The 26,787-nt window shown below is 40.3% G+C and overlaps 1 protein-coding gene across 1 annotated transcript in view; it reads right to left on the bottom strand.

Moving 5' to 3' along the window:
• The window catches only part of FMN2 (formin 2), a 346,102-nt gene that overhangs the window by 126,629 nt on the left and 192,686 nt on the right, over positions 1-26,787 (bottom strand). The window contains exon 7 of the mRNA XM_061161517.1: positions 14,421-14,508. Within this exon, the coding sequence (XP_061017500.1) occupies positions 14,421-14,508 (88 nt within the window). The remainder of the gene's footprint in view (positions 1-14,420; positions 14,509-26,787) is intronic.

Raw genomic sequence — 26,787 nt, 5'->3', positions numbered from 1 at the left:
CTAAATTGATAGACTTAATATGGAAACAGGTGCATTTCCTGTTGCAGCCCTTTAATTGTAATAATCAAAGGATAATTCTTTGATTATGGTTTTGAAATTGGCAAAGGTGGCTGTTCAGTGAGGCAGTAGGTGTGGACGATGGAGAAAGTTCAGTTCTTTGGATGAGATCTTCAAGAAACATGTATTGTTTATACAGCACCCTCAACTAGAACTGTGTGGGGAAGGGGAGAGATGAGACTTAGAACTTGTATTATACGATATGATAGTTTATCTAGCTGCAGGGAAAATTCATGGTACCCAAGGAGGGTTAAACTTTTTCTCCACCTGATCATTCCACCTGAAGTTTTCTGCACACTGATGCCTGTCTTCTATTTCACAGTTTGCATGGATTGCCAGTGATCAAGGATGTTAAGAACTCTGACAATAAAAAGTTCTTTAAGTTAAAAAGTCTTATAAGCCATGAGAAGGGTGAGTGTATCTTGATCGATTAACTCAATTAGAGGAGTTGCAGCTTCAGAAGTGGTGAAAGCACTGGATACTTAAAGTAATAAAGGCACAGGGGACTGGGAGAAGCAGAGGCCATAGTCTCCTCTGCTAGAGTCGAGCTGTGAGCTTAGTCCTGCTGGGCCAGGAGGATACAACTCCAGCAGGGCTTCCCCTCCCCCATACAGCTGGCTATGAGTAGTTAAAGCTCAGAAACAACAGGGGATGGATTAGAACAGAGGCAGTGCCATCTTATATTTGACAAGCTTGTATCTTTATTAGAAGCAACTTTTTATGCATTAAAGTCACATTAGAGGGACTTCCCTGTTGGTCCAGTGGTAAAGAATCCACGTGCCAATGCAGGGGACATGGGTTTGATCCTTGATCCAGGAACTGAAGTCCCATATGCCACGGGGCAACTAAGCTGCAGCTACTGAGTCCACACACCACAGCTAGAGAGTCTGTGAGCTGCAATAAGAGATCCTGCCTGATGCAGTGAAGATTCCGTGCATTGCATCTGAGACCTGAGGCAGTCAACTTAATTAGTTAAAAGAAATCACATCAGAGAAATCCTAATGTCCTCCATGATTATTGGTTATTTTATTTCTCTGGACAATGAGCCATCAAACTAACCCTTACATACAAATATATATATCAACAAAGAAAACAGAAAACCTTCATAACTGAACAAATGACCAAGCATGACTTAACACACACGTAAATCAGCCCACCACATTTTATACATATTAATGAGATGTTGAGTAAATCACAAAATTATTCCAAGTGGATCATGATAAATATGTGTGTTCTTTAGATTTTTGTACATTTAAATATTTTGGAAAAAGTTTTTGTGAGACCCAAGTTTTTAGTCAAAACCATCTGTAATACAACAAAAGGAATATGCCAAATTTCAGTGTATAAACTCTGATTTTCTCCGTCTTACGCTACAAGTTCACAATTGTTTTTTTAAATCCATTAATAGTTTACTGCATGAGATGAGGAAATAAGTCTGTGTTATGATATTGCTTGACATTTTTGTTGTGACTTAATAGTCAATAGTCATAAATAGTTCATGTACCTTGAGAAGACAGGATATAATTATACAGTATATAACTGTAAGATACAATCTTTTCTGTTTATATATTGTAAATCCGTATTTGTATTTTTCCTCTTGATCTGTTTTGACCAAAGTGGTTTAAAGTTACTCTTATTAATGTGCTCCTCTCTCCTTGTAAGTACTATGTAGTTTCTTTCTTATGTAGTTGCATCTGTATTTTGAGGGACATAAATTCAAATCTATTATAATTTCATTGTAAATTATAGCTGTTAGTATTAAAAATATCTTTTCATTGTTTTGTTGTTGTTCACATAATGTTCCTGGCCTGAATTTTAAGTTGTCACATATCAAGATCATAACTCTTGCTTTTTTGATTTGCATCTGTTGGGCCTAATTTCACTTCTCTTCATACTTTAGCCTTTCTGAAATATTTTGTTATATATAGCTAGGTTTTGTTTAGAAGCAGAAGATATTAAGAAGAGGTGGCAAAAATTCGCAGAAGAACTATACAAAAAAGATCTTCACGACCCAGATAATCATGATGGTGTGATCACTCACCTAGAGCCAGACATCCCGGAATGCGAAGTCAAGTGGGAGTCAAGAAGCATCACTATGAACAAAGCCAGTGCCAGGTGATGGATTCCATTTGAGCTATTTCAAATCCTAAAAGATGATGCTGTGCAAGTGCTGCACTCAATATGCCAGCAAAGTTGGAAAACTCAGCAGTGGCCACAGGACTGGAAAAGGTCAGTTTTCATTCTGATCCCAAAGACAGGCAATGCCAAAGAATGCTCAAACTACAGCACAATTACACTCATCTCACACACTAGCAAAATAATGCTCAAAATTCTCCAAGCCAGGTTTCAACAGTACATGAACCATGAAGTTCCAAATGTTCAAGTTGAATTTAGAAAAGACAGAGGAACCAGAGATCAAATTGCCAACATCCGCTGGATCATTGAAAAAAGCAAGAGAGTTCCAGAAAAGCATCTACTTCTGCTTTACTGACTATGCTAAGCCTTTGAATGTGTGGATAACAACAAACTGTGGAAAATTCTTCAAGAGATGGGAATACCTGACCACCTGACCTGCCTTTTGAGAAGTTTGTATGCAGGTCAGGAAGCAACAGTTAGGACTAGACATGGAACAACAGACTGCTTCCAAATAGGAAAAGGAGTACATCAAGGCTGTATATTGTCACCCTGCTTATTTAACTTATATGCAGAGTACATCATGAGAAACACTGGGCTGGATGAAGCACAAGATGGAATCAAGATTGCTGGGAGAAATATCAATAACCTCAGATATGCAGATGACACCACCCTTACAGCAGAAAGTGAAGAACAACTAAAGAGCCTCTTGATGAAAGTGAAAGAGGAGAGCAAAAAACTTGGCTTAAAACTCAACATTCAGAAAACTAAGATTATGGTATCTGGTCCCATCACTTCATGGCAAACAGATGGGGAAACAGTGACAGGCTTTATTTTTTGGGGCTCCAAAATCACTGCAGATGGTGATTGCAGCCAGAAAATTAAAAGACGCTTGCCCTTTGGAAGAAAAGCTATGCCCAACCTAGACAGCATATTAAAAAGCAGAGACATCACTTTGCCAACAAAGGTCCATCTAGTCAAAGCTATGGTTTTTCCAGTGGTCATGTATGGATGTGAGAATTGGACTATACAGAAAGCTGAGCACTGAAGAATTGATGCTTTTGAAGTGTGGTGTTGGAGAAGACTCTTGGGAGTCCCTTGGATTGCAAGGAGATCCAACCAGTCCATCCTAAAGGAAATCAATCCTGAATATTCATTGGAAAGACTGATGATGAAGCTGAAACTCCAATAGTTTGGCCACCTGATGCGAAGAATCGACTCATTTGAAAAGACCCTGATGCTGGGAAAGATTGAAGGCAGGAGGAGAAGGGGATGACAGAGGATGAAATGGTTGGATGGCATTACTGACTCAATGGACATGAGTTTGAGTAATCTCTGGAAACTGGTGATGGACAGGCAGGCCTGGTGTGCTGCAGTCCATGGTGTTGCAAAGGGTTGGACACGACTGAGCAGCTGAATTGAATTGAACTGAAGTTTTATTTAGTTTTGATGCATTTTTAATTTTCAGTGACTAAATTTCCCCTACCTTAACCTGTGTGCCAATATATTGGGTTGGCCGAAAAGTCCGTTCGATTTTTTTCTGTAAGATGGCTCTAGTAGCACTTAGCTGTCCTTTAACTTCATTTGAAATCATTTTCTTAGACTGTATTATATATTGTCATATCAGTGTGCATTTAAAAAAAAATAAAAATTGGTGAGTTTTTGTGCAGCCATTTTAATATTAAAGATGGAAGAAGAAAAGCAACATTTCTGACATATTATATTTAATTATTTTAAGAAAGGTAAGAATGCACCTGTAACACAGTTTCATAAGTGAACTATTATTCAGTGGCATGCAGAGGGGTAAAAGAACTGCTCCACCAGTAGCTACCAGAACACTCAGGGGTAGAGTCACCACAAAACATCCTACAAAGTTCTGGCAGTTCAGAAAGGGCATTTCCTCATTTTTAAGTGTTCTCATACTTTACACTCAAAGCTAGAAACTAGTTCACCTTTCAGGAAAATAGTATGTCAAAGCAAGAAACAGAATCATCTGCCCATGTACTTAGATTCTGCTCACACCCATCACCAAGGTTTACCCTACCACCAAAGCCTAACCCCTCCCCACTGCCATCTTCCCTGCGTCCAGCACCCTCCAGCAGTGCACGTGGGGTGTGGGGACACACAGCACAGAGATGGTGATGAGAAAACACAGGACATCCCAGCCTCTCAAGGGCCAAACAAACTACTCCCCTCTCAGACAAAGAGGTGTCAGTTGTTCAGTCATGTTCACTCTTTTTGGCCCCATGGACTGTAGCCCTCCAGGCTCCTCTGTCCGCAGGATTTTCCAGGCAAGAATACTGGAGCGGGTTGCAATCCCTTCTCCAGGGGATCTTCCTGACCCAGTGATTGAACCCACGTCTCCTGCACTGTAGGTGGATTATCTACAATCTGAGCCAAAAACCACACAGCCAACTTTGAAGAGTGGCTGATACACATAACTCTCATATCTGTCTCCATTCAGAAAACAGAAATGGACACAACCCAGTACTAACTCAGTGTTTCAGTAATAGTGATGGAAAACCCGAGGTAAGGACAATCAAATTTGCCTCATTTACATTCCCCCTGAACTTGAACTCCCATCTCTACCCCTCTCATTTCTCACTTGAGAATTCCATCACAAGGCTATCTCCCAGGCAAGGTTTGTAGTGGAACCGCTCAGAGCAAGGAAGGATGAATAAAACCTTTACACTCTTCCTCCTCCATGAGTGGCCAGCTGGAGTTTCAAATACTCCCACACCTGGAAAACACAGGTCATTCCCTCAGAAATACAGGAAGGGTATTGTGTGTGTGGGTGCCAAAGAGCATGCGTGTATGAATATGCATCTGAATATCCATGTGTGCTTGTGTGTGTGCTTGCATGTGAGTGCACATGCACATATTTATAGGAAATAACTCATTTTACAGTCATTTTTACTAATGAGGAAAACTGTGGAACAGAGATGAGGAAGACACTTGCCCAGAATTACCCACCTAATCAGTGGCAGAGCTCCAAATCTGCCTTAGACTGGATGGTTTGCTGCTGCTGCTAAGTCACTTCAGTCGTGTCCAACTCTGTGCGACCCCATAGGCGGCAGCCCACCAGGCTCCCCCATCCCTGGGATTCTCCAGGCAAGAACACTGGAGTGGGTTGCCATTTCCTTCTCCAGTGCATGAAAGTGAAACGTGAAAGTCAAGTCGCTCAGTCGTGTCCGACTCTTAGTGACCTCATGGACTGCAGCCTACCAGGCTCCTCTGTCCATGGGGTTTGCAGGCAAGAGTACTGGAGTGGGGTGCCATTGCCTTCTCTGAGACTGGATGGTTTAAACAACAGTAATTCAGTTTTCAAATTCTGGAGACTGGAACTGGGGTGGATTCTCTTGCTGGCTGGCAGAGTCCTGGTTTTCCCTCCTCTTATTAGGATGCTAATCCCATGACAGGGGCTCCAGCCTCTTGACCTCATTTAAACTTGATTAATCCCAAAGGCCCCACTTCTGGATACCATCACATTGAAAGTTAGGACTTCAATATAAGAATGGGGAGGAGGGGAGTGAACATTCCATCCATAACAGAAAACAGGGGGCCTGCCTGGTCCCAGAACCCACGTCCCCAGCATTGCTAGACTACACCCAAAAGCGGAGGGAAACCCAGGAAGCAGAGATGTTAAGAAGAAATGTGCTTAGATGGTTAGTCAAAATGAAAACAGGCATCCCCAAGGGTCACACCAGGGAGATACTCTGTGTTTCCCTACATACTCTCTGAGCAACTGGTTCCTAAAAGAGAGGCAGAGGAAGTTCCATCTAGAGGTACACCAGACTCATAAATAATCACAATATGCTTCAGTTCATTCATAGCCTTAGCCCAGATTGCTTTTTCTATAACATTTTTTTTCTTTATCTTTGCTTGGTTCCATCAAGAATGACCAACTCCATTAATTATTTTTTAAAAAATATTTTTCATCACTTAACTCACAGATTTAAAAAAGAAATCCACAACTTCTTTTCTCCAAGAAGCAGAGTCAATAATCAAACAGGGGAGTATATAAAATGACCTTTAAAGCAAGAGGCCAAATTTGCTAAATTGATATTCTCCAAAGTTTTAAAATTCCATATTGGTGGCCAAAAGTATTATATTCTCCTGCCAGTTCTGTTTTTGCATTTTATTAGATAACAGAGGTCCTCACTCTGAGACAAGCTAACATACTATAGACAACACTGAACAAGGAGTCAGATGGATGGGTGTCCTTATTAAGGGGAAGTCTCAGATACACTTGATCTATAAGCTGCAATTCTCTTCCCTGCAAAATAGAAATTAACTGAACCATTTTATACTACCATCAGTAACAATGGGGGTGGGAGTGTAAAATTCAAAGCAATACTGAATTTCATCTCTTTGGGTACTGATAAAAAGATTTGATTATGAAAGATTTTAGAATGTATCTCCTGTTTGTCAGAAGCAATTACCTTTTTAAACACCTGCAACCTCAGGCAATTCCTTCCTATACAATGGTCAGGATGAGGCTCCTTAGCTCTGAGCCCCTTTAAAGGGGTCAGTGAGCGAATATCAAAATACCCACAATACAGGATCCAATGAAGAGTCAGAAATAGATGTCACAGGAATTTCTGATTTAAATCTAAAAGCATGTTATTGTCCTTATAAGGTATCCTTAACTACATTTTTAAAAAAATTAAAAAAGTGGTTGAAAAGCAATCATTAAGCTGAGACCAAATAATAAAAATAACCATGTTTCATTTACCTCATCAACTATATTGCTGATGGAATACTATGCAGTTTTACATAAATCACATTTAAACGCGGTAGAAATTTCAATGACATACTTTAGTATTCATTGCCCTTGTGCCAACAACACCAACTGGCTTTACACTGGAAAGGCATGACAAGGAGGGATGGAACCCGGCGTCACTGTCCTAGAGGGACAGTGACACACACTTCCCTGTGAGGGATCTTTACAAACTTTCTTAGGTGTGTCTCACCACTGTATCTGCAATCCTGTTGACATGCGTGCACGGAGGGAGCGGAACAGGGTAGGTGAGCAGTTAACACTTCAGCGCCTGGGCCCCCACGTGACTGGCGGCAGCTCCGTAAGAAAAGGCATGCTCCAGAGGCGCTTGCAAGGAGCCTATACCTTGCAGCTCCTGCAAGGTGCTCAGACATACCCGCCACACTAACATCTGAAACGGGCATCTGCTGGTGACAGGAAAGGCACACAGGCCTGTGGATGAGATGAAACCTCTCAGAGATGCACAAGAGCACGAGAGCCGCGTGCAGCAGCCCACAGCTGGGGTCTTCAAGGAGGCCTTGTCCCTGACAGCCTGGCTGCGGCCCTGGCTGCCCTGGGTTTCCAGGGTCTCAAGCAGACTGAGGGCAACAGACGCCTCACTTGTGGTGTGACTGCGCTGGCACAGAGCAAGTCTTTCAGAAAAGATACCAGTGAGAGGATCTCCAAGCAGGGAGAGCCAGGAAACCTCAGGGCTACAGAGCAGGCTTTTCAAACTCTTATGTTCCTGCTGGGCAATAAACATCGGTTTAATAAATATCTAAACAAGAGAGAATTAGATCAGAAATTGCTTCGTCTGACTGTACTAACTGTGTGCCTGGAAAATGTCCACTTCACACTTGTTGTCCAGGCAGCATTATGAATGGCAACCCTTTCACTCTCGGAAGTATCTCACCCTGGATGATAAACCATGCGGATACTCTACCCAGCAGTGAGACTGGGGGCTAGGAGGATAAAGCTGACCTCTGTGAAATTCAGGATTCTTATATAGCTACCGTTATCTACCAAAATGGACCTGAGAGTTGTGAATACCACACTGATTCCTTATGGATCAAATGTTGTACAGAAAATTCAGTATATTTTCACTAAACTGCTAGCTACTCTCATAATACCAATTTCTGAGAACAATACTGGATTATTTAAAGGAATCCTCCTATTGAGAACAATTAAAAATGCTGAACAAAATATATTAGAAAAATATCTTAAAGGCTTCAAAGAGCTGACAAGATAAGACCTAGCATTTTACTCAAAACTCAGGAGATAAGCTTCAGACATGAGCCAGCTCAGAGCTTGCCTCTGCCCTGAAAATATCTGCATTTGTGCTAGTCATTTCAGTCTTGTCTGACTCTTTGTGACCAGACTCCTCTGTTCATGGAATTCTCCAGGCAAGAATACTGGAGTGGGTTGCCATGCCCTCCTCCAGGGGATCTTCCTGACCCAGGGACTGAACTTGGGTCTCTTACTTCTGCACTGGCCGGCAGGTTCTTTACCACTAGGGCCACCTGGGAAGCTTACAAAGGTACCTGCCTGACCCAACAAACTGAACTTTGTACTGATAGTTTCTGGGGCTCAGGGCCCATCCAAAGTACAGATTCTAGACCTTCTGACAATAAATTGGGACTCAAATGACTACACATTCAGGGACTATGCACATAATGTGACTTTAAACTTTGATTATACATTATTTCGGTTTAATGACTATTTTTTCTGCACATAAGAAGGTAAATGGGTCCAAATCTGGTGGTTTCCTACCTGATATTTATCAAATATGGGATGAGGTCATATGGCTAACTCCAGAAAAGAGATGCCTACTATCTAAGGTTCCCATATGCTGGGAACAAATAGAGTCATCCCCAGAAGTTAGCCAACAACATAATTATAATGATTGGAAACAAATGGTATTTTTGCCTCAAGAAATATACAATGTAATCATTCCTGTGTTCTCCAGTCCCAGTTCAGGTCCTCCCTTTGCCTGGCCAGGCACTGATTGGGACTTGATATCTGAGTCATGCTGGTTTGCTCCAAACAGGACTTACTGGATATGTGGCTCTTACCTATGGGCATGACTTCCCCTTGCTGGGTAGGGAGATGCACCCGAGGTTTACCTTTTACTCAGGGCTTCATATCTTCAGAGCTTCCAGAGAAGCCTGTTAATCTGCCACACCATAAAACTCACTAGGTACGGTCTATATTTCACTGGTATGACTATCTGGCTGCAATATTCATTCCCTCTCTGGGAACTACAGATACTATGCTACAAGTTGATGCTCTGACTAACTGTACTCAACAGGATTTACAAGACTCTCAAAAAGCTATTTCAGCCCTTAATGCTGAACAAATACAAATTAGAAAGGTGATTTTACAAAACAGATTTTCTTTAGATATTCTAATGGCCTTATAGGGAGAAACTTGTGCTATTATTCATACCCAATATTGTACACATATACCAGTTCAGTTCAGTCGCTCAGTCGTGTCCGACTCTTTGCGACTCCATGAACTGCAGCATGCCAGGCCTCCCTGTCCATCACCAACTCCTGGAGTTCACCCAAACTCATGTCCATCGAGTCAGTGATGCCATCCAACCATCTCATCCTCTTTCGTCCCCTTCTCCTCCTGCCCTCAATCTTTCCCAGCATCAGGGTCTTTTCAAATGAGTCGATTCTTCGCATCAGGTGGCCAAAGTATTGGAGTTTCTCCTTCAGCATCAGTACTTCAAAAGAATATTCAGGATTGATTTCCTTTAGGATGGACTGGTTGGATCTCCTTGCAGTCCAAGGGACTCTCAAGAGTCTTCTCCAACACCACACTTCAAAAGCATCAATTCTTCGGTGCTCAGCTTTCTTTATAGCCCAACTCTCACATCCATACATGACCATTGGAAAAACCATAGCCTTGACCAGACAGACCTTTGTTGACAAAGTAATGTCTCTGCTTTTTAATACGCGGTCTAGGTTGGTCATAACTTTTCTTCCAAGGAGCAAGCGTCTTTTAGTTTCATGGCTGCAGTTACCATGCAGTGATTTTGGAGCCCCCCAAAATAAAGTCTCTCACTGCTTCCATTGTTTTCCCATCTATTTGCCATGAAGTGATGGGACCAGATGCCATGATCTGTTTTCTGAATGCTGAATTTTAAGCTAACTTTTTCACTCTTCTCTTTCCCTTTCATCAAGAGGCTCTTTAGTTCTTCACTTTCTGCCATAAGGGTGGTGTCACCTGCATATCTGAGGTTATTGATATTTCTCCTGGCAATCTTGATTCCAGCTTGGGCTTCTTCTAGCCCAGCATTTCTAATGATGTACTCTATACCAGATATGAGTACTAATGTTACTCACTTTACTAAACACATGAACAAGATGATTCAGGCTATGGATTCTCCTGAAGCCTCAGTCGCCTCACTTTGGGAAATGTTAACTAGCCCCCATGGTGGAAAACTGTCTTAATCATAATCATTCTAACTGTTCTGTTTTTACTGTTTGCTCTCTGCATCTGCAACTATGTAACTGGATTTATTACTAACCTTGTGAAAGCTTTTAAGTTACAAATGGTTGTCCAGGCTCCTAGACTGCGGCAGCCTCCTTCAACTATTATTTGGGGCCCCTGGATTGGAGACCCTCGATATGAGGTTTAAGAGAATATGTTGCCTCAACAATTTAGGGACAGCACCCCATCACAGCAGGAACTAGTTATAGAATGAAGATGATGCCCCTTTCCCCTGGCAACACAATGTTCCTAAAAGAAAAGGGGGGGATGAGAGTCAATTTTTAGGCAGGTTGCTAAGAAGTCCAGGGTCCCTGAGGAGGAGAGAGGGGTCTGCAATTCTCAAGGAAGAGGAAAGGACAAATGTCTTTTTTTTCCCCCTCAACATTCCTTAGTCTTAGTCACATAAAACTTTTTTTTCCCTTTAATCCCTGAACTAATGATTAAACAACAACACTACTCAGCTTAAACTCTGCACTAAAGATTATATAACAATATATATATAACTGCTTGAGGACAGTTTCTCCTTCCTGAAAACTTTCTGGCTAATCCTGTTATCTTAAAACGTAAATAGTGAGAGTGGGTCTGATAAAATTTTTACAATCTTCAGACATTCTTTTGATTTATTGCAATAAGTAATTTAAAAAGTATATAGCTCCCTTGCTAAAGACTTGCAAGACGGCAATCCCCACCCCCTTCTGATGTCTATGTTAGAAGCTTTCTCTGCCCCTCTTCACTGTAACAAAACTCTGCTACACACACACACACAAAAGTAATTGAAGTTTTGCACTGGTGAAATTTGCCATGTGGTATTAGAATACATTCTTAAATAAATGTGGTTATGTTTATCTTATTTATCTTAGATAAATTATGGTTATGAGTATATATATATATATATATATATACATCATCTTAGTGCACATTTTTCACTTTATGTTTCTTTGCTAATGACTTACTACTTGCTGTTTATTTTACACTTATTTTAGACTAGGAAAATGATGTTAGACAAAAAGCAAATTCAAGTGATTTTCCTGTTGAGTAAATAATGGGCTATAAAGCAGTGGAGACAACTTATAACAACTCATTTGGCCCAGGAACTACTAATACAGTTCAATGGTGGTTCAAGAAGCGTTGCAAAGGAGACGAGAGCCTTGAAGATGAGAAGTAGAGTGGCCAGCCGTTACAAGCTGACGAGGACCACTTGAGAGCCTATCAAAGCTGACTGACTTACAACTACACGAGACGTTGCTGAAGAACTCAGCGTCAACCATTCTACCACTGTGCAGCATTTGAAGCAAAATGGAAAGGTGAAAAAGCTTGGCAAGTGGGGGCCTCATGTTGTCGCTCAGTTGCTCAGTTGTGTCCGACTCTCTGCGACCCCATGGACTGCATCATGCCAGGCCTCCCTGTCCTTTACCATCTCCTGGAGCTCAAACTCAAGTCCATCAAGTTAGTGATGCCACTGCGTGCCTCATGAGCTGACCACAAATCAAAAACACTGTCATTTTGAAGTGTCAAAAACGAACTATTTCTTGATCAGATTGTGACATGTGATGAAACGTGGATTTTATACGACAGCTGGTGACAACCAGCTCAGTGGCTGGACCAATAAGAAATTTCAAAGCACTTCCAAAAGTCAAACATGCACCAAAAAAGGGTCATGGTCACTGTTTGGTGGTCTGCTACCAGTCTGATCCACTACGGCTTTCTGAATCCCAGCAAAATCGTTACATCTGAGAAGTATGCTCAGTAAATTGGTGAGCTGCATTGAAAACTTCAAGGCCTGCAGCCAGCATTAATCAACAGAAAGGGCCCAGTTCTTCTCTACGACAACACCTGACTGAACGCCACACAACCAACGCTTCAGAAGTTGAAGGAATTGGGCTATGAAGTTTTGCCTCATCTGCCGTACTCACCTGACCTCTTGCCAACTGATTACCACTTCTTCAAGCATCTCAACAACTTTTTGCAAGGAAAACACTTCCACTAAGAGCAGGAAGCAGAAAATGCTTTACAACACTTCACTGAATCCTGAAGCACAGATTTTTACACTACAGGAATAAACAAACTTATTTCTCAATGGCACAAATGTGTTGATTGTAATGGTTTCTATTTTGATTAACAAAGATGTGTTTCAGCCTAGTTATAATGATTTAAAATTCATGGTCCCAAACTGCAACTACATTTCCACCAACCTAATACTTCCTGGCATCTGCCTTTGCATCCTGTTCCCTGACAATGGCTCCCAATGCTTCAGCTTGAGAAACTCTCCTCACCATCAAAGCAGTTTAATAAAAATTTAAATTGTGGTTGAGCTACTCCTCTAGTGACAGGGCATGCCAAGCTTGTGCTATTTATGAGTTACTCCACACATTATTTTAAGCCAACCAAATAGAATCCATATACATAAAGTGGTAAGCTGGAAAGCCAAGTAAATCTCTTCACAATTTATAAACCGTATTTTGTTTACAGGTAAACTGGCATTCCATTGGAAAATTTAATCTGCTTTAAATCTACTCTAAGGCTCAGAACAGCTCAAGGGACATTTGAATATAAATTTAACTCCTTAAAAAAAAAAAAAAATTTAACTCCTTTATTCACCTTGGGCAGTATCTTTCAGCACAACGTGATAGAATGATATCAATAGGGATATTTGTCTAGAGCAAAGTAGAGTCGAGTATTAAAACACTGACACAAAAACCATTTTAAAAATGGTAAAAGCCAGCCTAATTCCAAATATATAGAATATTTTATAAGCCTGGTTAAAGATGTAAATTAAAACAACATCATTAAAGAAATAACAAAAGGTTACCATATCACTGCTTCCATGGGTCTGGATAACCAACAATATATAAGTGGCCAAGAGTAATCTGAAAATATCTTTGATGGATACTAGAAAAAATAACACGGGTAGAGAAGCCTAGGGGTTATATTCTAGTTATCCAAGGAATTGAAAAAAGAGGGACCACTTGTCCACACTAAAAAGTTATACATAATAAAGCTGCTTTAGTGATTCCTTCAGCATCTCATAGCCTATCAGAACCAGAGAAGGAAGAGAACACACCCTATCACCCCCTCTTTGCTTTATGGACATCTGAGACAAATGGTCATGTAGTCTCTTGAACAGCTCTGAGTTTTCGTTTAATCACTACCTATGGCAATCCAGTCTACTCTTTGACATCTCCAATCATAAGATCATTTTAAAAACAACAATTTAAAGACACTTTCCTGTAACTCTTGCACTGGTTTTAGCTGATCTATTAGAAAGTTTTAGGTTTACTTCCTCTTCGCTGTGTTAGCTCAGCAAACATCTGAGACTCACCCTCAGAGATTTTCCTCTCCTGTGGACCATCCTCCCCAGGTACTGTCAGGGGCTGAGACGCAGCCCACACCTGGATCTCAGGAGTGTTCACCAGTCCTTTTTCAGACATGACATGGAGCAGTCCATCAGATGGAGAGCACGGTGGGACTAGCATTTCTTATAAATCAAAAGTTAAGTATTCACTAATGCAGACTAAACATGTCACATGAGAATTAGGCTCTTAAGAAGACAGAGAAATAACACAAGAGTCAAATTACCCATAACTCTTTCAGAAACAATCATGGCAGAAAGTTTGGTAGCACTCAGAGGAAACACATTAATCTCAATACATATAGAAAATCTAAGTATGAAATAATTTTTCTACTTCAGCCTAAATCTGAATATTCAAAAGCTGAAATTTTAGTTCTCACTTGATGATGTTTTAGTCACTAAGTCGCATCTGACTCTTGTGACCCCCTGGACTGTATCTTACCAGGCTCCTTTGTCCATGGGATTTCCCAGGCAAGAATACTGGAGTGGGCTGTCATTTCCTTCTCCAGGGGGTCTTCCCAACCCAGGGATAGAACTCTTATTTCCTACATTGCAGATTGTCTCCTGCATTGCAGGTGGATTCTTTACCTGCTGAGCCAGAGGGGAAGCCCATTTTTCACTTACCATGTTGTATATCTTTCATATCTAAATGAAGGCTAGACATCAATATTCCAACTGCTTGAGACCTTTTGTTGCTTAGTAACTTGACAACCTGCTCAAGAAAGAAAGGAAAAGGAAGCAATGTTACTTGAACTCAGTGATATGCTTAATATCATGTAATCTTTATCCAAAATGAGAAACAAATAACTTAGAATTGTTAAAGGATCAGAACTGATATGAAAGAGCTCTTGGATTTTGCATTTCCTGTCTTCAAAATTCCCGCCTTCACCTTGCTCTTCATTACCTGCACACTGTCCTTCTCACCAGCCTTTTAAGGGCCTGATTTACCAACATTGAAAGTTCTAACCACCTAGAAAATGAGATTGGTCTCTGTAAAATAACACTTATATATCTGATCATTTGCAGCCTGAGATTTTAAAAGTGTTCCTTGATTTTAAATGGAGAACTTTGAAACATTGGCCAACAGTAAAGGGAAAAATAAAAGTACTCAGAGAATCTATTAGATCAGGTTAGTTTGACCACAAAATAGAATATGTGCAGTTTTTTTACATAGTTTAATGTAGTTTGCTTTTTATTTTTTTAGAAAGCTCATATTTTACTGGCCATTGCTCTCATTCTGCATTTGGCCCACATTTTGTGAGGAACTTTCCAACTAATTAACAATGATACAATCATCAAATCCAATGGGTTGTGTTAGCTCAATCTTAGATCTTTCCAGAGAGTCCAGTAGAATTAGCCCACAGAAACCCGATAAGTTTCCTAACACAGATGTGGGCATGTTTAAATTATGTTTTTCAGAAAATAACATGCCAGTGACAATTCCTACTTATGACACTACTGTGCCAGATACCAATCATGTGTAGGGCAGCACCTTCTACTTACTCTCAGGATTCCACGATAAATTTGCTTGGAAAAACACTGGAGTAAAAGAAAAATGTCTATGGTCAAATTACAGAAGTGACAGCTGCCCAAAGTTGATCAATCAGAAAACTAATAAAATAATCTTGGCCAACTGTTACACAAATTACAGCATAGTACTCTTTTTTTTTTTTAATTTTTCATTTATTTTTATCAGTTGGAGGCTAATTACTTTACAATATTGTAGTGGTTTTTGCCATACATTGACATGAATCAGCCATGGATTTACATGTGTTCCCCATCCCAATTCCCCCTCCCACCTCCCTCTCCATCCCATCCCTCTGGGTCTTCCCAGTGCACCAGCCCTGAGCACTTGTCTCATGCATCCAACCTGGGCTGGTGATCTGTTTCACCCTTGATAGTATACTTGTTTCAATGCTGTTCTCTCTGAACATCCCACCCTCGCCTTCTACCACAGAGTCTTAAAGTCTATTCTGTACATTTGTGTCTCTTTTTCTGTTTTGCATATAGGGTTATTGTTACCATCTTTTAAAATTCCATATATATGCATTAGTATACTGTATTGGTCTTTATCTTTCTGGCTTACTTCACTCTGTATAACGGGCTCCAGTTTCATCCATCTCATTAGAACTGATTCAAATGAATTCTTTTTAACAGCTGAGTAATATTCCATGGTGTATATGTACCACAGCTTACTTATCCATTCATCTGCTGATGGGCATCTAGATTGCTTCCATGTCCTGGCTATTATAAACAGTGCTGCGATGAACACTGGGGTGCATGTGTCTCTTTCAGATCTGGTTTCCTCGGTGTGTATGCCCAGGAGTGGGATTGTTGGGTCATATGGGCCAAAGATCTAAACAGACATTTCTCCAAAGATGACATACAGATGGCTAACAAACACATGAAAAGATGCTCAACATCATTCATTATCAGAGAAATGCAAATCAAAACCTCAATGAGGTACCATTACACACCAGTCAGAATGGCTGCTAGCCAAAAGTCTACAAGCAAGAGGGTGTGGAGAAAAGGGAACCCTCTTACACTGTTGGTGGGAATGCCAACTAATACAGCCACTATGGAGAACAGTGTGGAGATTCCTTAAAAAACTGGAAATAGCATAGTACTCTTAATAGGAATAATAGCATTCTTGGTTCCTATCAGGGATATGGGTAGAGAATAAGACAAACCCTTTCAGAAGTTGTTCACTCACTAAGTCATGTCCAACTCTGCAACACCATGGACTGCAACAGAGCAGGCTTCCCTGTTCTTCACTCCTGGAGTTTGCTCAAACTCATGTCCATTGAGTCAGTGATGCCATCCAACCACCTCATCCTCTGTTGGCTCCTTCTCCTCATACCTTCAATCTTTCCCACAATCAGGGTCGTTTCTAATGACTCAGCTTTTCCCATCAGAGAAAGTATTGGCCAAAGTATTGGAGCTCCAGCTTCAGCATCAGGCATCAGTTCTTTCAATGACTATTCAGAGTTGATTTCCTTTAGGATAGACTAGTTTGATCTCCTTGCTGTCCAAGGGACTCTTCAGAGTCTTCTCCAGCACCACAGTTAAAAAGCATCAAATTCTTCAGCACTCAGCCTTCTTTATGGTCCAGCTCTCACATCCACATATGACTACTAGAAAAACCATTGCTTTGACTATACACAGACCTTTGTCAGCAAAGTTACATCTCTGTTTTTTAACATGCTGTCAAGGTTTGTCATAGCTTTTCTTCCAAGCAGCAAGTGACTTTCAATTTCATAGCTGCAGTCACCATCTGCAGTGATTATGGAGCCCAAGAAAATAAAATCTACCACTGTTTCAACGTTTTCCCCTTCTTTTTGCCATGAAGTGATGGGACTTGATGCCATGTTCTCAGCGTTTTGAATGTTGACTTTTAAGCCAGCTTTATCACTCTCCTCTTTCACTTTCATCAAGAGGTTCTTTAGTTCCTCTTCACTTTCTGACAATAGGGTAGTTTCATCTGTATATTTGAGGCTGTTGATATCTCTCCCAGCAATCTTGATTCCAGCTTGTGCTTCATCCAGCCAGGTATTTTGCATGATGTACACTGCATAGAAGTTAAATAAACAGGGTTACAATATACAGCTTTGACGTACTCCTTTCCCAGCTTTGAACCAGTCTGTTGTTCCATGTCCAGTTCAAACTGAGGCTTCTTGATCTGCATACAAGTTTCTCAGGAGGCAGATAAAGTGGTCTGGTATTCCCATCTCTTTAAGAATTTTCCACAATTTGTTGTGATCCACACAGTCAAAGGCTTTAGCATAGTCAATGAAGCAGAAGGAGATGTTTTTCTGGAATCCTCTTGTTTTCTTTTTTTTATGATCCAACAGATGTTGGCAATTTGACCTCTAGTTCCTCTGCCTTTTCTAAATTAAGCTTGAACATTTGGTAGTTTTCAGTTCATGTACTATTTTAGCCTAGCTTGAAGGATTTTGAGCATTCCCTTGTTAGCATGTGAGATGAGTGCAACTTTATGGTAGTTTGAACATTCCTTGGCCTTGCCCTTCTTTGAGATTGGAATGAAAATTGACCTTTTTCAGGCCTGTGGCTACTGCAGTCTTCCAAACTTGCTGGCTCATTGAGTGCAACACTATAGTAGCTTCATCATTTAGGATTTGAAATAGCTCAGCTGGAATTCTGTCACCTCCATTAGCTTTGTTCATAGTAAGGGCTCCTATGACCCACTCGACTTCATACTTCAGGATGTCTGGCTTCAGACAAGTTGACCACAACCATCATGGTTATCCAGGTCATTAAGGCCTTTTATGCACAGTTCTTCAGTGTATTTTTGCCACCTCTTCTTAACCACTAAAACTCCACAGTTATTTCTGCAAGCTTCCTGAGGAAAGGGACATTAATACCCCACGAGAGGCAGCACCTCATAACAGGAAAGTCATAGAAATTGATTGCTCTTTAAATATTTTATTCAACTTAGAACTTGAATTTAAATCCATTCACCTGAACTATTTTTTAAATCAACAACCATATCCTCTGAAGAGATGAAAAATAGAAACTTAATATCAGAAAAGCAGAAGGCATGTATCTGTTCTAAAAATGTCTCTAATTTTAAGTAAATATAATCTGGATCCCATCTGTGCTACTCTGACAAAACTGCTTTTCCTAAGATTTTCTATCACCCCCTGATTCCTAAATACATGGAAATGGCTGCATCCATATGTCATTTGACCTTCCTGTGGAGCTGACATGTTGATTACACCCTTACAAAAACTTTGGTTAAAAGTAATTTCTAAGCCTCAACTAAAATTGGCCTCAGGAAGGCCAGCAAAGGGAGCTCTCATGCCTACCAATTACCCTGAATAAGAAGGGAGGGTCCCCCTAGCTTCAAGAGGTGTGTGTGTGCATATGTGTTAACTCACTCAGTCCTGTTGGACTCTATGCAATCCCATGGACGAGGCCACAAGGCTCCCATGTCTATGGGATTCTCCAGCCAAGAACACTGGAGTGAGTTCTTATTCCCTTTTCCATGGGATCTTCCCAACCCAGGGATCACACCCCGGTCTCCTGCATTGCAGGCAGATTCTTTACCATCTGAGCCACCAGGGAAGCCCATCTCCGAAGGGAAGGGGCCTCTGCTTCCCTGGTAGGAGGAAGGGAGATGTTCTTCCTGCTGGGTAACAAGTTTAGCCAGTGAAAAACTCTGTAGCACAGCCAATGAGAAAGCTGAACTCTCACTTTCCTCCAATGAATTTTCACAGAGAACAGCCTTGCCCACTCCTGTTTTTCTCTATACAAGCTCCTCCCCTTTGTCCTCAGTATTTCCCTGTGGTCCAAAGCTTGTATTTATTTCCCCAATTACAAGTCCTCTAACAATTTCCGAATAAACTTTTGCTGGTGAGACAACTGGCTACTTGTTGTAGCTCTTGTGGTAGCTTGTAAAACTTGTTGTAGCAAAGTTGGCACTCTCTACTACAGGGTTCCTGCGAGTCCGAAGGCCTTTTTAAAGAGAACTATTCTGACTTCACATTAAATATTGGCATATCCCAGAGTTCCATTGTCAGCTTAGTATTCTCTTCAATATATGATGTATATTTTCTCTTGAATCAACATATATACCTGCATTTACATAACCGTATTCTTTTAAAAACCATCTTCACCTCAGCTGTATGCTATTGATATTTTTCTAACAAACATCTCCACTTTGATTACCCACACACATTTTCATTTCACATGTCTAATACTAAACTGCTTATTTAACTTATATGCAGAGTACATCATGAGAAACGCTGGGCTGGAAGAAGCACAAGCTGGAATCAAGATTGCCGGGAGAAATATCAATAACCTCAGATATGCAGATGATACCACCCTTATGGCAGAAAGTGAGGAGGAACTAAAAAGCCTTTTGATGAAAGTGAAAGAGGAGAGTGAAAAAGTTGGCTTAAAGCTTAATATTCAGAAAACTAAGATCATGGCATCTGGTCCCATCACCTCATGGGAAATAGATAGGGAAACAGTGGAAACAGTGCCAGACTTTATAGTTTTGGGCTCCAAAGTCACTGCAGATGGTGACTGCAGCCATGAAATTAAAAGACGCTTACTCCTTGGAAGGAAAATTATGACCAACCTAGATAGCATATTAAAAAGCAGAGACATTACTTTGCCAACAAAGGTCCATCTAGTCAAGGCTGTGGTTTTTCCAGTGGTCATGTATGGATGTGAGAGTTGGACTGTGAAGAAAGCTGAGTGCCAAAAAATTGATGCTTTTGAACTGTGGTGTTGGAGAAGACTCTCGAGAGACCCGTGGACTGCAAGGCGATCCAACCAGTCCATCCTAAGGGAGATCAGTCCTGGGTGTTCATTGGAAGGACTGATGCTGAAGCTGAAACCCCAATACTTTGGCCAATTCATGCGAAGGGTTTACTCATTGGAAAAGACCCTAATGCTGAGAGGGATTGGGGACGGGAGGAGAAGCGGATGACAGAGGATGAGATGGCTGGATGGCATCACCAACTCGATGGAAATGAGTTTGTGTAAACTCCGGGAGTTGGTGATGAACAGGGAGGCCTGGCATGCTGCGATTCATGGGGTCGCAAAGAGTCAGACACGACTGAGCGACTGAATTGAACTGAACACCAAACTTATCAATCCCACCCCCAAAACTTATCATCAATCCTAATCCCCAAACCTATTCAGTTTCTCCTCTTTTATTCCATATCTTGAGATCATGCACCACCGCTTTCAATCCACCATCAAAGTCAGAAATCCAGAAATCGTTCTAGAACCACCTCCCCTCCTTCCCTTGCATGTTCTGGTCTGACAAGTCCTGTCAGCTTTAACTTTAATACAGCTTTGGAATCCATCACTTCCTCTTTCAATTCTAATATCAGCATTTACTTCCGTATTATAACTTGCATAGATTGATGCAAGATATTTCTAATTGGTCTGCCCAAATCGAGTCCAGTAGTTCTCAAGGTATATTTCCTGCAACGGCAGGCATCATAATCACATATGAATTTATTAAAAATGCAAAATCTCTATAAAAAACCTGCTTGTCAGAGATCTGGTCACAGAAAGAATCAATCAGCATTTTAAAAAGATTTTCAGGAGATTTTAGAATAAATAATGAGTCTCATCTCTTTCTATCCATTCTCCAAACCAATATCCAAGTACCACCTCTAAAAGTGTCAATATTTCCATGCCACTCTCTTGTCTGTTAAACCTAGTTCAGTTCAGTGCAGTTCAGTCGCTCAGTCATGTCCAACTCTTTGCAACCCCATGAATCGCAGCATGCCAGGCCTCCCTGTCCATCACCAGCTCCTGGAGTTTACTCAAACTCCTGCCCATCGAGTTGGTGATGCCATCCAGCTATCTCATCCTCTGTTGTCTCCTTCTCCTCCCAGCATCAGGGTCTTTTCCAATGAGTCAACTCTTCGCATGTGGTGGCCAAAGTACTGGAGTTTCAGCTTCAGCATCAATCCTTCCAATGAACACCCAGGACTGATCTCCTTTAGGATGGACTGGTTGGATCTCCTTGTAGTCCAAGGGACTCTCGAGAGTCTTCTCCAACACCACAGTTCAAAAGCATCAATTCTTCATCATTCAGCTTTCTTCACAGTCCAACTCTCACATCCATACATGACCACTGGAAAAACCATAGCCTTGACCAGACGGACCTTTGTTGGCAAAGTAATGTAAGAGGCTCATAAATAAGGGGAGGTTACATAACCTCTTCATAGAGTGTTTCAGAGCTCATACTTGGAACTTGCTTCTCCTTGTATAATTCAAATGAGCTCAATTAAAAGCTATATGTTACATTTAAATGCAGAAGATTATATATAGGAAGAATGATTATGAATCACCTTCCAAAAAGCATAATATGGGAGAGAACAGATGTCTAAAAGGATCAATTCCAATTCCCTGGAGTTATTCAACCTAATATAAAAAAGCACCATCATCATTTATCTCTCTCTCTCCCTCTCTTTTAACACACTGAATAACAAAATCTTGAAGCTATCAAACGACAAGGTTTTTAGAATCCAGTAACTACATAGACAATGGAGAGGAAGGACCTGACTCTTACAAAATGATCTCAGAACTCTTAGATGAAATGCAGAAAATACAGAGTTAGCAAATTTGAATATTCCAGAATGCAATCTACAGATTCAATGCAATCCATGTCAAAATACTACTGGCATTTTTCACAGAACTAGAACAAATAAACCTAAATTTGCATGGAAACACAAAAGACTCTAAGTAGCCAAAACAATTTTTAGGAAGAAGAAAGCTGGAGGTATCACATTCCTTGATTTATAGAACTAGAACAAATAAACCTAAATTTGCATGGAAACACAAAAGACTCTAAGTAGCCAAAACAATTTTTAGGAAGAAGAAAGCTGGAGGTATCACATTCCTTGATTTCAATCTATACTATAGCTACCTTAATCAAAACATGGTGATGCTGGTACAAAAAACAGACACATAGATCCACTTAACAATATAGAGACTATAAAAATAAACCTGACCATATATGGTCAAATTTATCTACAACAAAGGAAGCAAAAATATATAATGAGAAAAGACGATTTCTTCAATAAATGGTGTTGGAAAAACTGGACAGCTATATGCAAAAGAATCAAAGCAGACTACTTTCTCACACCACATGGATAAAGACTTAAGTAAAAGACTGGAAGCCATAAAACTACTAGAAGAAAACACAAGCAGTATGCTTTTTGAATCTGCCTTCAGTGCAAGAGACCAGGGTTCAATCCCTGGGTTGGGAAGATCCCCTGGAGAAGAAAGTGGCAACCCCCTCCAGTGTTCTTGCCTGGAGAATCCCATGGACAGAGGAGCCTGGTGAGCAGTCCATGGGGTCACAAAGAGTCGGACACGACAGAGCAACTAACACACTATGCTCTTTGACATCAGTCTTAGCTATATTTTTTTGGATGTGTCTCTTCAGGTAAGAAAAACAAAAGCAAACAAATGGGACTAAATCAAACTAAAAACTTTTTGCACAGTGAAGGAAACTAAAGTGAACGAGAAAGTTGCTGAGTTGTGTCCGACTCTTTGTGACCCCATGGACTGTATAGTCCATGGAATTCTCCAGGCCAGAATACTGGAATGGGTAGCCATTCCCTTCTCCAGGGGATCTTCCCAACCCAGGGGTCAAACCCAGGTCTCCTGCATTGCAGGTGGATTCACTACCAGCTGAGCCACCAGGGAAGCCAGAAGGAAACTAAGAACAACAACAAAAAAAGGCTGCCTAACTGAATGGATGAAGACATTTCCAAATGATGTATCTGATAAGGAGCTAATATCCAAAATATCCAAAGAACTCATACAACTCAACATCAAGAAACCTCAAACAACCTGATTAAAACATTGGCAGAGAACCAGAATAGACATTTTCCAAAGAAGACATACACATGGACCATAGACACATGAAAAGATGCTCAACATCACTAACCATCATGGAAATACAAATTAAAACCAAAATGAACTAACAGCTCATACCTGTGAGAATGACTATTAAAGGCTGCTACAGTTATAGTGTTATTATCAATTTCTCCCTTTATGTTTGTTAAGATTTTCTTCATGTATTTACATGGGCCATGTATTTACATGCACATCGGGTGCATATACACTTAAACAATCGTTATATCTTCTTGCACTGACCCCTTGATCATTATTTAATGCCATTCTTTGTGTATTGTTACAGTCTTTTTTTTTAAAGTCTATTTTGTCTAATATGAGCACTGGTACCCCAGAATTCTTTTCATTTCCATCTGTGCAGAATACCTTTTTCCCCTTTCACTTTCAGTCTGTGTGTGACTTCAGATCTGAAGTGGGTCTCTTGTAGGTATCACATATATGGGTCTGGTTTATGTATCCATTCAGCCAATCTCTGTCTTTTGATAGGAACATTTAATCCTTGTACATTTGAAGTAATTATTGATATGAACTTATTGCAATTTTGTTAACTGCTTATGAATTATTTTCAGTTGTTTTCTTTTTTTGTTCACTTGTGAGTTGATGACTACCTTTAGAATTAGGTACCTTTAGATACCAATTGGAGAAAGACATGGCAACCCACTCCAGTACTCTTTTTTTTTTTTTAATTTATTTTTATTATTATTATTATTTTTTTTTTCCAGTGGGTTTTGTCATACATTGATATGAATCAGCCATGGATTTACATGTATTCCCAATCCCGATCCCCCCTCCCACCTCCCTCTCCACCCGATTCCTCTGGGTCTTCCCAGTGCACCAGGCCGGAGCACTTGTCTCGTGCATCCCACCTGGGCTGGTGATCTGTTTCACCATAGATAGTATACATGCTGTTCTTTTGAAATATCCCACCATGGAATATTACTCAGCCACTCCAGTACTCTTGCCTGGATAATCCCATGAACGGAGGGGCCTGGTACGCTACAGTGCATGGGGTCGCGAATAGTTGGACATGACTGAGTGACTTCACTTTCGCTTGTCACTTTCATGCATTGGAGCAGGAAATGGCAAGCCACTCCAGTATTCTTGCCTGGAGAATCCCAGGGACGGCGGAGCCTGGTGGGCTGCCGTCTATGGGGTTGCACAGAGTCGGACACAACTGAAGCGACTTAGCAGTAGCAGATACCAATTACTTTTCTCTGTTTTTGTGTGTACCTATTATAGATTTTTGGTTTGTGGTAACCATGAGGCTTACAGACAATAAAAATTTCTCTCTCTCTGTACACACACACATATGTGTGTGTGTGTATTTCCTTTTTTTTTTTTTTTTTGGCATTTTAAACAGTGGTTTTTTTTTTTTTTTTTTTTCTTTTTAAGAGAGGGTACAAAGGAGTCCTTGGAATTAGAGGACAACCTGAGCATGCATACTTTGAATAAGCCCTTCTAGATACTCTCATATACCTTGTACCTACTTCAAGTCCTTACTTCTTAGTTTGGGACCCATTGCTCAAAATCTTTAAGATAAAACAATCAGAAGAGTGGTATTTGATCTGCTGTCACTGATGAGATTCCTAATTCCACCCAGTTAACTTGAAAATGCTTCACATTGGCAGTGGGAGAAAAGGTATGGCGAGATCAATACAAGTCTATCACTCCTAAGAGACAAATAAGCCAGACCACACGTCCTGCTGACTGGGGGTCAATGTCATCATCTTTGCATAAGAAGAACAGTATGTCCCCAGGACAGCAGTAACAATAAAAATATTAATAATTTCCCCAGAGTCGTTGTCACATAGGCTATATCCATGCTAATATTTCTTAATTTATTATTTTTATTGAAGTATAGCTGATGTACAATACTATATAAGCTACAGGTGTACAATATAGTGATATACAATTTTTAAAGGTGATGTTCCATTTGCAGTTATTGTAAAATATTGGCTATATTCCCCATGCTGTACAATATATCCTTATAGTTTATTTTATACCTGTAATTTATCTCTCTTACTCCCCTACTCCTTTATTGATCCTCTCCTTCTATTCCCTCCTGTTAATCATTAGTATGCTCTCTATATCTGTGAGTCTCCATCTCTTTTTTTTGTTGTTGTTATATTCACTAGCTTGTTGTAATTTTTAGATTTCATGCATAAGTGATTTCATGATATTTGTCTTTCTCTATTTCACTTAGCATAGTGCCCTCTAAGTCTATTCATGTTGCTGCAAATGGCAAAATTTCATTCTTTTTTATAGCTGAGTAATGTGTGTGTGTGTGCAGGTGTGTGTGTATGTATATATATATATATATATATACTATATATATATATATAGTACAAACTATATCCATTTATCTGTTGATGAACACTTAGGTTGCTTCCATATCCTGACTATGATAAACAATGCTACTATGAACAGTGGAGTAAATATATCTTTTTAAATTAGTGTGTTTGGTTTTTTGGGGATATATAACAGGAGTGTAATTGCTCAGTTATATGATATTTCTTTTTTTAGTTCTTTGAGAAAGCTCCATACGGTTTTCCAGAGTGGCTGCACCAAATTACATTCCCACCAATAGTGTACAGGGTTCCCTTTGCTTCACATCATCATCAACATTTGCTATTTGTGCTCAGATGACAGCCATTCTGACCAGTGTGAGGTGATACCTCATTGTGGTTTTGATTTCCATTTCTTTGATAATTAGCCATGTTGAACATTTTTAATATGCCTGCTGGCCACCTTACATCCTATTTGGAAAAGTATCTATTACTATCTTTTGCCTGTTTTTTAATCACTTAAAAAAAAGACATTTGTTTTTGGTTGCACTGGATTTTCATTGCTGCGTGCAGGTGTTTTCTAGCTGCAGTGAGCAGGAGCTACTCTCCAGTTCAAGTGCATGGGCTTCTCACTGCAGTGGCCTCTCCTGTGGAGTATGGGCTCTAGGGCACATGGGCTTAGTTGCACTGTGGCATGTGGGATCTTTCCTGACCAGGGATCAAACCTGTGTCCCCTGCACTGTAAGACAGACCTTAACCACTGGACCATCAGGGAATCCCTCTTTGCTTTTTTGATGTTGAGCTCTATGAACTGTTTATATATGTTGGATATCAATCCCTTATTGGTCATATCATTGGTAAATATTTTCTCCCATTCAGTAAGTTATCTTTTTGTTTTATTGATGGGTTCTTTTGCTGTGTGAAAGGTTTTAAGTTTAATTAGGTCCCTTTTATATTTCCTTACATTTTCTTTCCTTTAGGAGACAGATGCACCAGTACACTTTGTTTTCCATGTACACTCATGTTTTCCTCTAGTTTTATAGTATCTAATCTTATATTTAGGTCTTCAATCTGTTTTGAGTTTATTTCTGTGTATGGTGTTAGAGAATATTCTAACTTCATTCTTTTACGTGTAGTTGTCCAGTTTTCCCAGCACCACTTATTGAAGAGGCTATCTTTTCTCCTACTCTTACCTCCTTTGTCACAGATTAGGGGACCATAGGTGCATGGGTTCATCTCTGGGTTTTCTATCCTTTTCAATTCATTTACATGTCTCTTTCTGTGCTGATATCATA

Source organism: Dama dama, chromosome 15 (assembly GCF_033118175.1).
Source record: "Dama dama isolate Ldn47 chromosome 15, ASM3311817v1, whole genome shotgun sequence".
Classification (NCBI taxonomy): domain Eukaryota; kingdom Metazoa; phylum Chordata; class Mammalia; order Artiodactyla; family Cervidae; genus Dama; species Dama dama.
This window is presented reverse-complemented; position numbering and strand designations above follow the sequence as displayed.